Genomic DNA, 15,441 nt, shown 5'->3' on the forward strand with positions numbered 1-15,441 from the left:
CGGAGAGTAGTAGCACATGCCTGGAATCCCAGCAACTAGGGAAGCTGAGGCAGGAAGATCACAAGTTTGAAGCCAACCAGGGCAACTTAGTGATACCCTCAACAATTTAGTGAGACCCTGTCTCAAAAAACAAAACAAAACAAACAAACAAAAAAACCCCAAAATCGGGTATGCCTGTAATCCCAAGAACTCAGGAGGCTAAATCAGGTGGATTGTAAGTTTAAAGCCAGCCTCAGCAATTTAGCAAGACCCTATCTCAAAATTAAATTTAAATAAAAGGGTCTGGGGATATGGTTCACTGGTAAAGCACCCCTGGGTTCAATTCCCAGTACCCAAGGGGGTAAAATAAACTTTTCAGCAAAAACAGTGTTTCATATGCTGCGACAATTAATATCTACATGCAGGGAGAAAAAAAGAACTTCAATCCATATCTCACACCAAACACAAAAATTAACTCAAATGGATCAGACTCCATGGTGTAAAATACAGGAGTATATCTTTATGACCTTTTGCAAGGCAAAGATTTCTTAGGTATGATACCCAAAGTATGATCCACAGAAGAAAAAAAACATCAATAAAACTGGACTAATTTAAAATAAAAAATGTCTTTTGCCTGGTGCAGGGGAGCACACCTGTAATCTCTGACACATGGAGGCTGAGGCAGGAGGAGCCAAAGTTCAAGGCCAGCCTGGACAACTTAGACCCTATCTCAAAAAATAGACATACACACAAACTTTAGGAGTAAAACCCCCATGTATACGTTCCGAGCTTAAGAACCCAACTATGGTCTCCCCCTCTCCGCTGGGCTTTCCGCCATCTTTTCCAAGGTTAGACGATCTGGATTCTGATAGAAAGAGGGTTTTGAGGAAGGCGGGTCAAGTTCAGTGCGCCCTAACCTTCCCACCCAAACTTCACAGATCCCGGCCACCTCTGAGGTCGCAGTCTGGCTTCGTGACCCGCCTCCTTCCGGTGAGTCAGGGTCCTGCGCGCGCACGCGCTGCGGGACTACATCTCCCAGGAGGCTCTGCGCCTGGCGGGCCCGGTACGAAGCCCTTGAGAGCGGAAGACTACATTACCCAGTGATACTCTGCGGGAGGCGCGGGCGGAGTCTCAAACGAACAACCATTGGTCCAGCCTCTGTCGGGCGCTGCGCGGTGATTGGCCTAGAGGCCCGTCAGTTTGTACCCAGCGCTTTAGAGTTTTGCTGTTACAGGCGTGAGCAGGACTGTAAAGCGGTGTGCCGGGAGCGGATCTGGGCAGCGCGGACAAGGTAGGTGAGTGACCTCTACCACCGCCCTCCTCGCGGTCCTATCGGGGACCTACACACTCGCCGTCCGGGGCGGACCGCGGGGAGCACACACTAGTAGGTACTCACGCGGGGGTGGAGTCTGTACTCAAGGGCACACCTGACCCTAGAGGCGTCTTCAGGGACGCAGGCGGCAAAACTCCACACCCCTTCTACCCCGGCACCTTCGCACGCGGGATCCCGCCTCGCGGCTGAGCTCTCTGACTTGGGGATTAAAGACACCTTGAGGCACACCTGGACACTTTGTACCCACGTGGGGACATCTGCAGAAGCCCCGCAGCTGAGCCCATGAGCGCCCGGGCACTCACCACGCTCACCTGTGTACTGGAATAATAGGGTCCTCTGTGGAAGAGAAGCAGGGTGGAGAAGGCAAACTGTCACACTAGCAACCCCCCTCGCCACTCACACCAGTCGCCGGTCTCCGGGTGCCAGCTTGTATCATGTATATTAATCATGTTTTCGTTCTTGTTTTTTGTTACTGAGCATTTAACCCAGGTGCACTTTACCGCTGAGCTACATTCCCCAGGCCTTTTTATTTTTTGAGACAGGATCTCACTAAATTGCCCAGGCTGTCCTGGAATTTGCAATCCTCTTGCCTCAGCCTCCTGAGTTACTGGGATCACACGTATGCACCACCTCGCCCAGCTAGAGGTTTGCGTTATATTCAGCAATGCAGAGCTGCTTATTCATAAAAATCTCCACTCCACACATCCTAGCCTTCCCACCACCTTTCACTGTGCTTGTGAATCTTGCAGTTATAGTCTGAGCTTCCAGAGGAAAGAGCCTGATCTCCTTGGTGACTCCTGAGACTGAGCCAGAACACCTGCCACTTGGGCTTACCCCTGGTTCTCTTCAGGAATGCAGGAAACTGATACTGTTCGTGTGACCTGAGAAATCCCAGGGTAATACTGGGAGAGGTTTAGTCACTAGACCACTTGCCTCTCACAGGTGTCTGGGAGGGGTTCCAGGGTGGGTGAGAGGAGAAAAAAAGTCAATGATGGGTTGGGGGAGTGGAGCATCATTGTATAGGCAGTGACCTTCCATTACTACAAGTGTTCAAGAATGAGGTTAATTCTGAGGTCCATTCTCAAATCATTTCATATTTAGTTTTAGTTTAGTTTTGTTTTAATAACAATTTAAACAATATAGAATCACATAGAGATGTACCGTCCCTCTTCCCTTCCCTTCCTCCAGGGCTAATTTACAAAATACCTGCCCTATGTGTGTGTTGTTACAGACTTTGTTTCTATACTTTATGCAACTCTAGGGAGCACATATAGATCTTGCTGTTTTTCTTTCATAAAAAGGCCTATTTCAGGCATACTGTCCTGAAACCTGTTTTGTTTTGATTTTGGTTCTGGGGATGCAGCCCAAGGCTCCAGGTGTGTTAGACAAGCATTTTACCACTGAACCACATACCTCCCCAGCTCTCTCCATCCCATTTTGTGAACATTTGAGTTATATCCATGTTTGCAATAATGCATCATAAACAGTTCACACACCATGAGAATATTTTCCCAAATCAGGGATTCTCAGTCAGCAATTTTGGTGATGTCTGAAGCCTTTGTATTTTCACAATTGGCGTGTGATAGTAGAGGTCAGGGGCACTGCTACCCCACAGGGCAACAACCAAGAAGTATGCATTCTAAAATGTTGATAATGCTGAAGTTGAGAAACCTTGTGCTAGAAAACAACAAATGGAGTTAGATTTTTTTTTTTTGCTTTTGTAAAATTTTGTAAAATTCTTTTGAGTTATACTTGATAGTAGAATGTATTTTTTTTAAATATTTTTTTAGTTGTCAATGAACCTTTATTTCGTCTGTTTATATGTGGTGCTGAGAATCGAACCCAGTGTCTCACACCTGCTAGGTAAGCGCTCTGCCACTGAGCCACAACCCCAGCCCAGTAGAACATATTTTGACATATCATACATACGTGGAGTATAACTTCCTATTATTGTGGTTGTATATGATGTGAAGTTACAGTGGTCTCATATTCCTATATGAACATAGAAAAGTTATATCCAGTTCATTTTACTGTCTTTTCCATTCCCAATCCCTCTCTCTTCCCCCAGTTCCCTCTTGTCCAATTCAGTGAACCTACACTCCTCCCTCCCGCTACTTATTGTGAGTCAGCATCCACATAACAGAGAATATTTGGAGTTTGTTTTTTGGGGATTGGTTGCTTTCACTTAGCATGATAGTCTCTATTTCCATACTGGCAAATGCCATAATTTCATTCTTTTTTTTTTTTCATAATTTCATTCTTTGTGGCTGAGTAATATTCCATTGTATATATGTACCATGGATTTAGATTTTTTTCTTCCTTTTTCCTCAGTACCTTGGATCAAACTCAGGGCCTCACATGTGCCAGGCAAGTGTTTAACCACTGAGCCACATCCCGACTCTGGAGTTAGATTTTTTTTTTTTCAGTGCTGGGGATTGAATCCAGGGCCTTGTGCTTGTTGTAAGGCAAGCACTCTACCAACTGAGTTATATCCCCAGTGTGGAGTTAGATTTTTTAAAATAAATGTATATATTTTATTTTATTTATTTATTTAAGAATTTCCAGTACTGGGAATTGAACCTAGGGGTGCCTAACTACCGAGCCACATCCCCAGTCCCCACTTTTTTAAAATACCTTTATATTATTTATTTATTTATTTTTATGTAGTGCTGAGGTTCGAACCCAGTGCCTCACATGTGCTAGGCATTTGCTCTACCACTGAGCCCCAACCCCAATCCTTCCCAGCCCTTTTAATTTTTTATTTTGAGACAGGGTCTTGCTCATTTGCTTCAGGCCTCGCTAACAGCTGACTTGGAACTTACCGTTCTCATGTCTTAGCGTCCTGAGTCACTGGGATTACAGGCATGCACCACCACACCTGGTTTGGTGAAATTCTTATAACAACGTGAAAATACGCTTATGACATTTTGCATTCTATAAACCAGAATATATAGAGAAAACCCCCAAGAAGGAATATATGAAGTGAAAAATATTAAGATGGTGGGTTCTTTTTCCTTTCTTTTAAACATTCTGTGAAGTTATTACTTCCATAATCTACAAGTTCTTTGGGTTTTGTTTTTTTCTCAAGCCATGCTAATCTCTATTGTTCCAATTTTAGTGTATATGCTGCTGAAGCAAGCAGTAGAAGTTCTTTGGTTTTTAATCATTTATTCATTGACAGTTTTCTAAGCCTTTGCTCTGTGCCAGGCGTTGTGCTGGCGTTGGGATTCAGGTGCAGGTCGGTGGCTGGGTCCTGCCTGTGGGGAGCCTCCTTCCTATGGGCAGAGGGTGGAGAACACATGAGCAATTGCTGGGAAGCTGGAGGAAACAGCTCCCCTCCTGGAGATGCTCTAGCTGAGACCTGGTGGACAGCAGAGCCAGCCGAGGGAAGAGGAACGGGGGCTGGGAGCGGGGCTGCGATTCCACACGGGGAGCTGTGCCAAGAGGTGAGGCTGGGAGTTAGGCGTACCTGCCTGCAGCGTTTTGTAGGAACGGTCAGAAGCACTGAAGCCTCCCTGGTTAGGTAGGGAATGGGAAAAATGGTCCAATGAGACTGAGGAATCGGTAGGTCTGGCTCGGGTGGGGCTCGGGGCATTGTTTCACAGCATAAGCCAGCTCCACCGTGTCAGGGTGGTCTAAGGCGTGGGTAAAGAACGGGAAGCAGAGCTAGTGGTTCGGCTTGGTGGTAGAGCACTTTTCTAGCATATGTAACCCTGGGTTCAGTTCCTAGTATTGAAAAAATTGCAAAAAAAAGAAGAAAAATGGGGACATGAAATGCTAAGGGGCTCGGGGGCCACTTGGCCCTTCTTTGGATAGTGGGGTGCTTGTAAGAATCCCACCCCTGTTCTCTGACACCATATGACTGACATCCTCCCTCAGTGGGCCCACACATTACCTCAGGCAGGGTTTACCATAAAATTGTCAGAGGTCTTTAGAAAACCACTTGATCTCGGAAGTGAATGATTTCCTGTGAAGCCAGTTCATTCCGTCCCCAAATATGGAGCACTTACTATGACGGGCTCTGTTCCAGTGCTGGAAGGGCAGGGGTGAACAGATGAGATCCAGGCCACGTTTTCATGGGTTTGTATTCTACTAGGAGATGGGGACAAGAAATAAATATATAGCATTAATATCTCATATAATGAGGCTACAAAGAAGGCTGGTGCGTTTTCAGTGGGTCGGGCAGGGAGGGCTGCTGTGAGGAGGTGATGTTGGAGCAGAGACCTTAAGAAACTTGCCTTCATGTTTACTCCTTGTTTCTTGCACACAGCTGGATACCGATGGACGTTGGATGGGTCAGAAGCAGGGATGGTCGGCTATGACCCCAAAGAAGATGGTAGAATTAACTCCAAGTTTGAGGTGGCAGTGGCGGGGTCTGTGTCTGGACTTATCACTCGGACGCTGATCAGTCCCTTGGATGTCATCAAGATCCGTTTCCAGGTACACTTCCCCCTTTTGCCTTGTGATGGGCTGGAGGACAAGTTCAGTTTTTCTTGCAAAAGCAGTTACTGAAATAATCTCGTCAAGATGAAGTGATTTGTTGCCCTCAAATTTTTCTCAAACTTCCCCATCTCACCCTGCCCACTCTGCCACTCTCCTGACCTGTTCAATTTTGATCCCCAGCTTCAGGTTGAGCGCCTGTCTCGCAGTGACCCCAACGCAAAATACCATGGGATCCTACAGGCTGGGAGGCAGATTTTGCAGGAAGAGGGCCCAACAGCATTCTGGAAAGGACACATCCCGGCCCAACTTCTGTCCATTGGCTATGGAACTGTCCAAGTAGGTGGCAGGACCTAACCAGGCCCCTGGGGTCACGTTGCTTAGTTGAGGAGCAGAGGAGGGTGAGGAAAGGCAGCTCCGTGCTGCTCAGTTGCCTGATGAAGACAGCATCAGACTGAATCATACCTTGGCACTCCCTTCTCCACATCCCCCACATCCATCCCAGTGACAGGTGTTGTACCTAGGAGACTGACCCTCTGGCCCCAGACAGCTTTCAAAGGGTGATACTAATGTGTGGGGGTCTCTCAACCACGTCCCATGTGGATGAGAAAAGGCTTAACTGCCAGAGATGATGTTGGCAGTTTTTCAATCTATTACACAAAAACTTATCTACCCAATAAACACACAAGAGCCAGCCAGTACTCTTTAAATGAGAGGGGGTGTGACAGCTCTGGCCTCTAACAACATGGAGGAGCCCAACACACCTTTATTTATAGTCATACAGGTAAAGGGGGCGAGGACCAGGAGGAGCTTCTTCTGTGATAGACAGAATGGGAATGGGGTGGAGTTAGGGGCGCCATTCTCTTAGGGGAACTAGACAGGGAACTGTCTGATTTTGCTAGATAAGAATGGCTTCCCACACTAATGCCTTTCGTTTTTCAAAATGGCATCATTGGGCTGGGGATATAGCTCAGTTGGTAGAGTGCTTGCCTGGCAAGCACAAGGCCCTAGGTTCAAATCCCCAGCACTGAAGAAAAAAAAAAAAAATGGCACCATCACCCATGTGCTTCATTTGAACTCCATAGTGGCAGGGAGAGGAAGGTAGAGCAGGTGTGGTGTGGACCACAGCTTATGTCAGCTGGTGAGGCCCCATGGCCTGCCCATGGTGGGCTAGGACTAGAACCCAGGCCTCTTGACCTCTGGTCATTCCTTCCTTCAGCTGAGTGCCAGTGTGTGTGGTGGCATGCAGCATGCCCCCACGTGGTGGTGGTGGGAATGGCCCCTGTTCTGAGCGTTCTACATATGCTGTCTCATGGCTGTCCTGGGAGACAGGTTCTATTGGCACTCCTATTTTTCATATGAGAAGACTGAGACAGAGCTTCCATAATCATGCAACCGAAGTCACTAGTGAGAAAGTGGCAGAGGGGCTGGGGATGACGCTCAGTGGTAGTACAGGAGCTTATAGCATGTGTGAGGCCCTGGGTTCAATCCCTAACACACCAAAAAAATAAAGTTTTGGGCACGGTGGCACATGCCTGTAATCCCAGTGGCTCAGGAGGCTGAGGCAGGGGGATCACTAGTTCAAAGCCAACTTCAGCTGTCTCTAAATAAAATACAAAATAGAGCTGGGGATGTGGCTCAGTGGTCAAGTGCCCTGAGTTCAATCCCCGGTACCGAAAACAAAACAAAACAAAAAAAAATAAGTGGCTGAACAGAATCCTGACCCAGGCAGCCAGTGCCAGTGTAATCCCTGCCTCCTCTTCAAATGACATCACAGCCATAGCTCGAGTCTGATGCTTACTGGGTTGGCATGCCCCACCATTCCATCTCCCCAGCTGGCGCACAAGGAGACCTTGCAGTGTGCTGAATAAAGGCTGCAGCCTGGCGGCATAGGGAAGCTGAGTGGCTGGGGGAAGATCTGAGTGTGAGGGAGTCGCCCCGTGGAGCACTCTCCCGTACAGTCTGCTGCTGAGGAGAGTGGTTCTCAAACATTGCTGGCACCAGCTGTTAGGTGGTCCTCTGCCAAGAAGCACTTGATCGCCATCTTTCCCAGTTGTCAGAAAATTAAGTGAACAAGTGGTATTTTCTTTCTCTTTCTTTTTTTTTTTAAATATATAAATTTTTTAGTTGTAGGTGGACACCTTTTATTTTTATGTGGTGCTGAGGATGGAACCCAGGGCCTCATGCATGCTAGGCCGGTGCACTACCACTGAGGCAGAACCCCAGCCCACAAGTGGAGTTTTCTGATATAAAATTTTCTCCCTGTACTTTCTTGTGAGTGTGTGTGTGTGTGTGTGTGCGTTTGAGAGGGTGAGAGTTAGTTAGTTGCTGGGGATGGAGCCCCGGGCCTCACGTGTGGAAGGCAAGGCTGTAGTGCTGAGCTCCACACCAGCCCGCTCTGTCTACTTTCTTAATTCTTTGGTGTTTGCCTCTGTTCAAATAAAAGTTGTAAATGGCTTCTGAGTGTTTTCTTTTCTTTTTTCATGCACTGTGCTTAGAGATGGCAGGCATTTGAGTTTGACTTAAATAGAAAAGTATTTCTTGGACTGGGGTTGTGGCTCAGTGATAAAGCACTTGCCTAGCATGTGTAAGGCACTGGGTTCAATTCTCAGCACCACGTAAAAATAAATGAATAAAATAAAGGTCTATCAACATCTAAAAGCTTAAAAAAACAAAACAAAAAAAAAAAGGTATTTCTTGCGTCCCGTCACTGCTCAAGGAGAGTATCTCCTCAGCCTCTACGCCTCCCTGTCCTGGCCCTGCTGGGTGGCAGGCAGTGGGTTGGGAAGCAGTTGGTCTGTGCCCTCACTCATCCTTTGGGCCACCAGTGACTTTTACTCTCTCTTGCAGTTTTTGTCCTTTGAACTGCTGACGGAGCTGGTCCACAGAGCCAACCTGTACAATACTCGTGAATTCTCGGTGCACTTTGTGTGTGGCGGTCTGTCTGCCTGCGCAGCCACCCTCGCGGTGCACCCTGTGGATGTTCTGCGTACCCGCTTTGCAGCTCAGGGTGAGCCCAGGGTGAGTGGTCAGGGCCAGGCACAGGCAGCCTGGATAAGGAAGGCGATGCGGAAGTTGGGGGTTTTGTCCTTGGAGGAGGGCAAACGGGGAAACCTGAATTCTCAGAGCAGCAGCCAGTTTGTCAGGCCTGTAACTGGTCAGCACCATGCCAGTGCTCCATGTCCTCACTTGAAGGAGCTCATGGCTTCCCTGGGCAGACAGAACCTTGGGGTGTGAAACAATAAATAAGTGCCCAGTAGTGGGTTGGATGAAGATAGGCATCTGGAAAAGTAAGACTTGAAAACTTCTGCCTCTGTTATGAGGGTGTCCTTGGTTTCCACAAAGAATGGGTTGGAGGAGATGGGATAGTTGAGTCAGACTCAAAGAAGGACTTAACTGAGAGGGGATTAAGCCTGAAATAAACTCTAGCATGTCGTCTGTTTCTTGATCATATTTAAGAATAGCTCGGGGGCTGGGGAGATAGCTCAGTCGGTAGAGTGCTTGCCTTGCACGCACAAGGCCCTGAGTTCGATCCCCAGCACCACAAAAAAAAAAAAAAAAAAAAAAGAGGGGTTGAAGGAACGGTAGCTAGTGGTAGTGCCCAGTGCTTCTCCTCTTACTGATTTTTTGTAAAAGTCCATGGTGCTGGGTGCTGTGGCACATACCTGTCATTCCAGTGACTCGAAGGCTGAGGCAGGGGAATTGCAATTTTGAGGTTAACTTCAGCAACTCAGCAAGACCCCATTTCAAAATAAAGACTAAAATGGGCTGGGGATGTAACACATGGGTTCATTCCCCAGTACTCTGTATACACACACACACACACACACACAGTCTATGAGAAGGGAAAAGTGGAGAGAATATTAAGAGAATACCATATTACCTCTAAATAAAAATTTCAGGAGGCCATTGTTTGGGATTAAGTTCCTGCTATGGGCCCCCATAGACGAGACTAAAAAAGTGGAGTCACTCACATTGAAGTTCCAAGTCATGAAGCTAAAATTAAGCTTGTTATTGACCTTCCAAGAAATCAGGATTAGAACAGCAAACGTCAAACAGGCCAGCTTCAGTTGGCGGGGCAATGAAGTTCCTTCCCTCTTCCTAATTTTTTTATGAGAAAGTTAATGTAAAGTGGCATGTTATTTTTCTGTTGTTCTGTCTCCCTGTCCCCACCTTACAAGAAAGTTCTTTGAAATGACCCATCCATTTTTATTTTTGTTTCTGCTTTCTTCAGAAAAGCAGAGTGGGAACTCCAGACAAGATCCTTGCAGTTGCTGGTGGGCTTCTCTTAGAGCCTGACACTTCCAGAGGTCCCCAGGTGGCCTTCTTCAGCATGGCCACCGCATTCCAGGAACCACTCAGTGAGGGGGCAGCTCTTCCCTCAGCCCCCACTTTGAGCAAGACGCCATGCCGTACCTCAGCCCGGCTGAGTCAGAGCCCCTCAGGCCACTTCAGATATGTCTTTTTTTGGTGGGGGAGTATACCAGGGATTGAACCCAGAGGTGCTTAACCACTGAGCCACATCCCCACCCCCCCCCCCCCACCTTTTTTTTTTTTTTTTTTTTTTTTTGAGACAGGGTCTTGCTAAGTTGCTGAGGCTGACTTTGAACCTGTGGTCCTCCTCCCTCAGCCTCCGGAGTTTACTCCCTTCCTGGGATCACAGGTGTGTGCCACCACACCCAGCTAGAATGGACACACTTTACCAGTGGCAAAAGTCTAAACAGCATAAAACGGTATTGGGGAAGTGTCCCTCTTCCCCTGCGCCCTAGAAACACTCCATGGCTCCCTTCTCCCCATGGAAGCAGTTGCTATTCTGGTTTTTGGGTATCCTTGGGTGGGGTGGCATAGTCTCTATGTACAGTTTGTTTCCCCACAAACTCTGCCCCTTGCTTGTGTACCCTTGCTGTGTTCATTTATCTGTTGGGGGGATTATTCCACATCAGTTATGCAGATCTCCTCATCCTCCTCTTGTTTGGGTGTTGGGGATGGAACCCAGGGATGCTTTTCCCCTGATCCACATAGACAGCCCCTTTTTAAAATTTTGAGACAGGGTCTTGCTCAGTTGCTTAAAACCCTGCTAAATTACTGAGGCTGGCTTCAAACTTGGGATCCTCGTGCCTGAGCCTCCCGAGTCACGGGGATTATGGGCTTGTGCCATCGTGCCCAGCTCGTCTTTGTTCTAACAGCTGCACTGTGTCCTCTAGGGCCAGTGGATTGTCGTTTATGTGATCGTTACCCACAGATGAACACCACTTTTTGCTGTTCTGCAGTGTGCTGTGGTGTGGCTTTCTGGACTAGTGCTTTTGTGCACATGTGGATATAACAGTCATATAAATTTTTAGAAGGGGAATTGCTAGAAAACTCTACCAGGGTTTTCCAAGTCCAGAGTTTTCCTGGACTTGGGCTGGGGATGTAGCTCAGTGATACAGTACTTGCCTAGCATGCATGAGGCCCTGGGTTCAATTCCTAGTACCCCGCTCCCCACACACACACTAAACCACCTTTCCTCCAGAGTGTTCCTGGACTGTCCTCTTGACAGGAAAAATTATGCTCCTGGGGGCAGGATCTCTAGACTAGGGGAGAAAGGGATGATGGTCTGGGTTCTAGGGCGAAAACTAACTCGCTGAGCTTGCTCAGGTTGCATGTGTGCTGTTCAGGTCTACAAGACTCTGCAAGATGCTGTGGTGACCATGTATAGAACTGAGGGACCCTTGGTCTTCTACAAAGGCTTGACCCCCACCTTGATCGCCATCTTCCCATATGCTGGGCTTCAGTTCTCCTGTTACAACTCCTTGAAGCATGTCTATGAGTGGGTCATGCCGGCTGATAGAAAGCACAGCGGTGAGACGTTCCACAAATGAGTCCCCCAGCCCTGCCCAGCCCATGCCACATGTCTCTTTCCAAATCAAGAAGGAAAGAGTTTTCTTATCAGAAGCTAAGGTGCCCCTGGTTTTCTGTACCTGGCTTTATAGTGTAGCCAACAAAACAATTAAACCCAGCAGCTTAGAAACAAATTATTTCATCTATCTCTTGCCATGCCCATCATTGGCATCAGTGAGATTTATTTCCAGTGATTGGTCCTGGTTTTCTTTTTCTTTTTTTGTACCCAGTGGTGCTTTACAAACCTCCCCAGTCCTTTTATTTTTTTAATTCGGGGATTTAATTTGGGGTCTCACTAAGTTTCTGAAGGTCTCACTGAGTTGCTGAGGTTGACCTCAAACTTGTGATCCTCCTGCATCAGCTTCCTGAGCTGCTGGTTTAATTTTGTTTTGAATCCCAGTTGCAAATTCACTTTTTTTGGTTGTTTTGTTGTTGTGGTGGTAGTGGTTGTTAGCTGGGAAGGGACATCCTGTTCTCCCTCCAGTCTGGAACCAAGTCCCATTGCCTAGCCTACTGTCCCTTACGGCCTCCAGTGGGAGACTGCTGCATAAAGGCTCACACCCTGCTGGCCTGGCCTGTCCAACCTGCAGTCTGTTATCATTTTTGTAGAGAGTGACTCTTTCTGGCTCTGGCTCGTGCATTAAATTCCCTTTGGCACCCAAGGATGCTTGTGGGGCCTGGGCTTGTGTGGAGATTAGACCTGATGGCATTTAAGTTGTCCATCAGGATTGCACTTCTCCTCCCTTCCCTCAGTCTCATTTCTCTGGCGCAGAGAACCTCAAAAACCTGCTTTGTGGCTGTGGGGCTGGAGTCATCAGCAAGACCCTCACATATCCCCTGGACCTCTTCAAGAAACGGCTGCAGGTTGGAGGGTTTGAGCAGGCCCGAGCTGCCTTTGGACAGGTGAGCTATCCCTGTACAAATAGCTCTGCCCCTAGCATTCACACGAAGGAGCCAGCATTCAGCTCCTGCCCACTGGGCAGCACTGGTCCTGATACCCCCAGCCTATAGTTCAATTTCTTTGCATAAATAAACACACATATACTTTCCAACAAACATGGGGTTATACACTGCATGTAAGGTTTTGTAACCTCCTGTTTCCGTGAACCAACTTGTCCTGTGGAGACAGTTTGAATTTGGAATGGGAGAGGTGGACAGAGCCCAGGACAGAGGACGGCGGTCCTGCTCCTAACAGAGACTCTGTTCTGTTTTGGCCGTAGGTGGGAGATGGCTCATGGGAGGACCAGTGGGAACCAAGGCCAGAGAGGGAAGCCAGGCTACAGAGCTTGGACTTGACTCTTCATGATGTGGAACTTTAGAAAGGGAGGGCTGTCCTGCCTTGGGCACACAGGTCTAGCAGCAGTGTGTGGTGTCAACTAGAGACAAGAAGATCAGGCTGGAGGGGTGGCACTGGTTAGGCTAAGAGCTAGCAAGGGCCAGATTTAGATCTGTAGCCCCAGGAGAAGCAGGGGGGATGGGGTGGAGGATCTGAGACAGCTCTCAGGAGAGGGTCCAGAGTTGCCACAGTCAGCCCGTGCCTCCTCGGCAGGAAGCGGCTCTGTCCAGCTCTGGCTTCAGGCACTTCCTCTGTGAAGTCACCTGAGCCTACTTGGATGGGAAGAATGAAAGCAGCTTACTTGCTGTATTCACTTTCCTTCCTTCATCCAGCAAGCATCTGTGGGAGCTGTGATGTCCTAGGTGCATCTCTTTTGCTCGTTTCATCCCTGCTCAACCCCAACCTTCCTCTCCCCAGGTGCGGAGATACAGGGGCCTCCTGGATTGCACCAAGCAGGTGCTGCAAGAGGAAGGTGCCCAGGGCTTCTTCAAGGGCCTGTCCCCCAGTCTGCTGAAGGCTGCCTTCTCCACGGGCTTTGTGTTCTTTTGGTATGAGCTTGTCTGTAACTTCTTCCACTGCCTGAAAAGGACAGACAGCTAGCTTTGGGGCAGGAAGAGACTGAGGTCTTTACTGGAAATCACCTTCTGAAAGAAGCAAAGCCTGATCTCGTGTGGCACCGAAGACTCTTCTCTGGCGTGTCCTCCAGGCCAGCCTTCTCAAGCACCAACAGTCACTGGGAGCAGTGTGGCAGCCCTGACCCACCAGATGGGACACCATCAGAAGGGCCAGGACTTTCTCCATGACAGGATGCAGGTGTGGGGCTGTGGGACAAGCGACCCCAGTGAGGAGCTCCCACTTGTTTCTTCTCAGTGCAGCCCAGATAAAGGGAATCAGATGCCACCTTCCACCTCGCAGTTGCATCCACTGCATCTAGACAGGAACTCTTGCTTCTGGGAGGGGCTGCAGTTTCAGTACAGAGGGCCAGGAGTGGGCTGTTTGCCACAGTTTGGTCCCCATCCTTGGGCTGTTTTCCCCAACAACTTATTTAATAGACATTAAAGCAAAAAAGCACATTCCTTACCTTGCTCCTCCACCTTCCCTTACAAACCGCATCCTTGCTCACCGAGGATGAGGGAAGGGACCCTGACTTCCTCAAATTCCACTTTCTCGGTTGCAACTGCTCCTAATAAACCTAGGGATGAAGTCCCAGCTGAGTCAGTCATTTTCGAACCCCCGGACCTAGACTTCATGTCTGCGAAGGCACCAGCACCAGGCCCTGTTTTCCCAGCATAGCACCGGCTTCCAGAGAAGAAGTGCCAGTGACGCTGCAGGAGGTGGAGGGGATGTGCTGATGGAGGAACTGGTAAAGGCGCAGCCACCATCCTCCCCCCATCCCCCACGGCTCCCCTTTCACAGCCCAGGTCAGCCTTGCTGGGGTGAGGAGCTTACGCCAGGCCTGCTCAGGGTGTTCCTTCTCAGCTCAGCACAGCACGGTGTGCATCCTCTGGAACCCCAGAAAGGTCATGGCCTCACAGCTGCCCAGTGATGCAGAGGGGGAAGGAACCTGGGCAGACAATCTGGTGAGGGCACAGTTGGCACTCTGGAGTTACCAGAGCCCAGGTATCCACAGAGATGTGTCTAGATGCAGAGGAAGAACTTCAGTTACAGGGTATGAGAGAAGAAAAGACGACTGCCGCCCTTTCGTCCTGCCAGCTGTGCTGTGGGCTTCCGCTCTCAGGAGGGAGGAGCAGCACCTTCACCTTGGCCTCACTTTGGACTCAGACTATGATGCTCCAGCCCCTGCACCAACTTGGAGACACACCTGCTGGGAGTGGCTCCAGTGTGGGGGTGCTGGGGCCCCCACTGGTCCCTTGGGATTCCTGGGTTCCTTCTCACCATCCTGCTCCTCTCCTTGGACCTGGCTCTTTGTGGTCTGTCAGACCCTCTGCTGATGCTGAAGGTCCAGGCTACAGATCCCTCCCAGGCAGCTGCATCATGTGTCATTGTATTTTTAATGAGATTCCACTGGAGTAAAGTGGAATTATGCTCATCTCTCCTGCTCACTGGTTTCTTTTGCTGCCGCTGAGAATTCTCCATTTCCAAAGAGGCTTTGGCAGCTCTAACAGAATTACAGAAGGGATCTTTGGTCACATGGAGCCACCATCAACACTTGTCTGCTGAGTGGGTGGGTGGGTGGGGGAGGCCATGACGACGATGCTCACCCAGCCCTGCCAAGAAAGGCTAAGGGCACAGCAACATGGGCAGCATGTTGCCAATTAGGACCCTTCTCCTCGACTGTCCTTTTGATTTGAAACTTATTTTGCCGGCGTCGTTGGAGCAGGAGAGGGAGTTGATGGGGTTTGACCCAGTCCTTACACCGGTCCTCTGCCTCCTCTACCTTGGTGGGTGGGAAAGGGACAGACACTGCATGGCCCTGGAAGATGCTGCCCCGGGACCAAGCCACGCCCTCCAG

General features: G+C 48.9%; 1 protein-coding gene across 7 annotated transcripts; it reads left to right on the forward strand.

Annotated features, from left to right (window-relative positions):
- Nucleotides 1-1,143: 1,143 nt before the first annotated feature.
- SLC25A19 (solute carrier family 25 member 19) lies at nt 1,144-14,048 on the forward strand. 7 transcript variants are annotated; one of them, XM_079134237.1, is made up of 8 exons: nt 1,175-1,274; nt 2,062-2,208; nt 5,583-5,752; nt 5,936-6,091; nt 8,603-8,762; nt 11,390-11,593; nt 12,405-12,535; nt 13,386-14,048. In XM_079134237.1, the coding sequence occupies exons 3-8, from the start codon at nt 5,621-5,623 to the stop codon at nt 13,566-13,568; spliced, it is 966 nt and encodes a 321-aa protein (XP_078990363.1). In that variant the 5' UTR covers nt 1,175-1,274; nt 2,062-2,208; nt 5,583-5,620; the 3' UTR covers nt 13,569-14,048. The 7 variants fall into 7 exon arrangements, with proteins under 7 accessions (XP_078990364.1, XP_078990366.1, XP_078990363.1 ...); XM_079134239.1 differs by having other exon boundaries at nt 1,178-1,274; nt 8,603-8,773; nt 11,410-11,593; XM_079134238.1 differs by lacking the exon at nt 2,062-2,208 and having other exon boundaries at nt 1,144-1,274.
- Nucleotides 14,049-15,441: the final 1,393 nt, after the last annotated feature.

This window comes from Sciurus vulgaris, assembly GCF_902686455.1.
Source record: "Sciurus vulgaris genome assembly, chromosome: 3".
Lineage (NCBI taxonomy): Eukaryota > Metazoa > Chordata > Mammalia > Rodentia > Sciuridae > Sciurus > Sciurus vulgaris.

Excerpts from the sequence above, each read along its gene's own strand:
- SLC25A19 (XM_079134238.1), top strand. The coding sequence starts at position 5,621 with ATGGTCGGCTATGACCCCAAAGAAGATGGTAGAATTAACTCCAAGTTT. Across the intron at positions 5,753-5,935 it reads TCATCAAGATCCGTTTCCAG|CTTCAGGTTGAGCGCCTGTC; the intron begins GTACACTTCCCC and ends TTTGATCCCCAG. Across the intron at positions 12,536-13,385 it reads CCCGAGCTGCCTTTGGACAG|GTGCGGAGATACAGGGGCCT; the intron begins GTGAGCTATCCC and ends TCCTCTCCCCAG.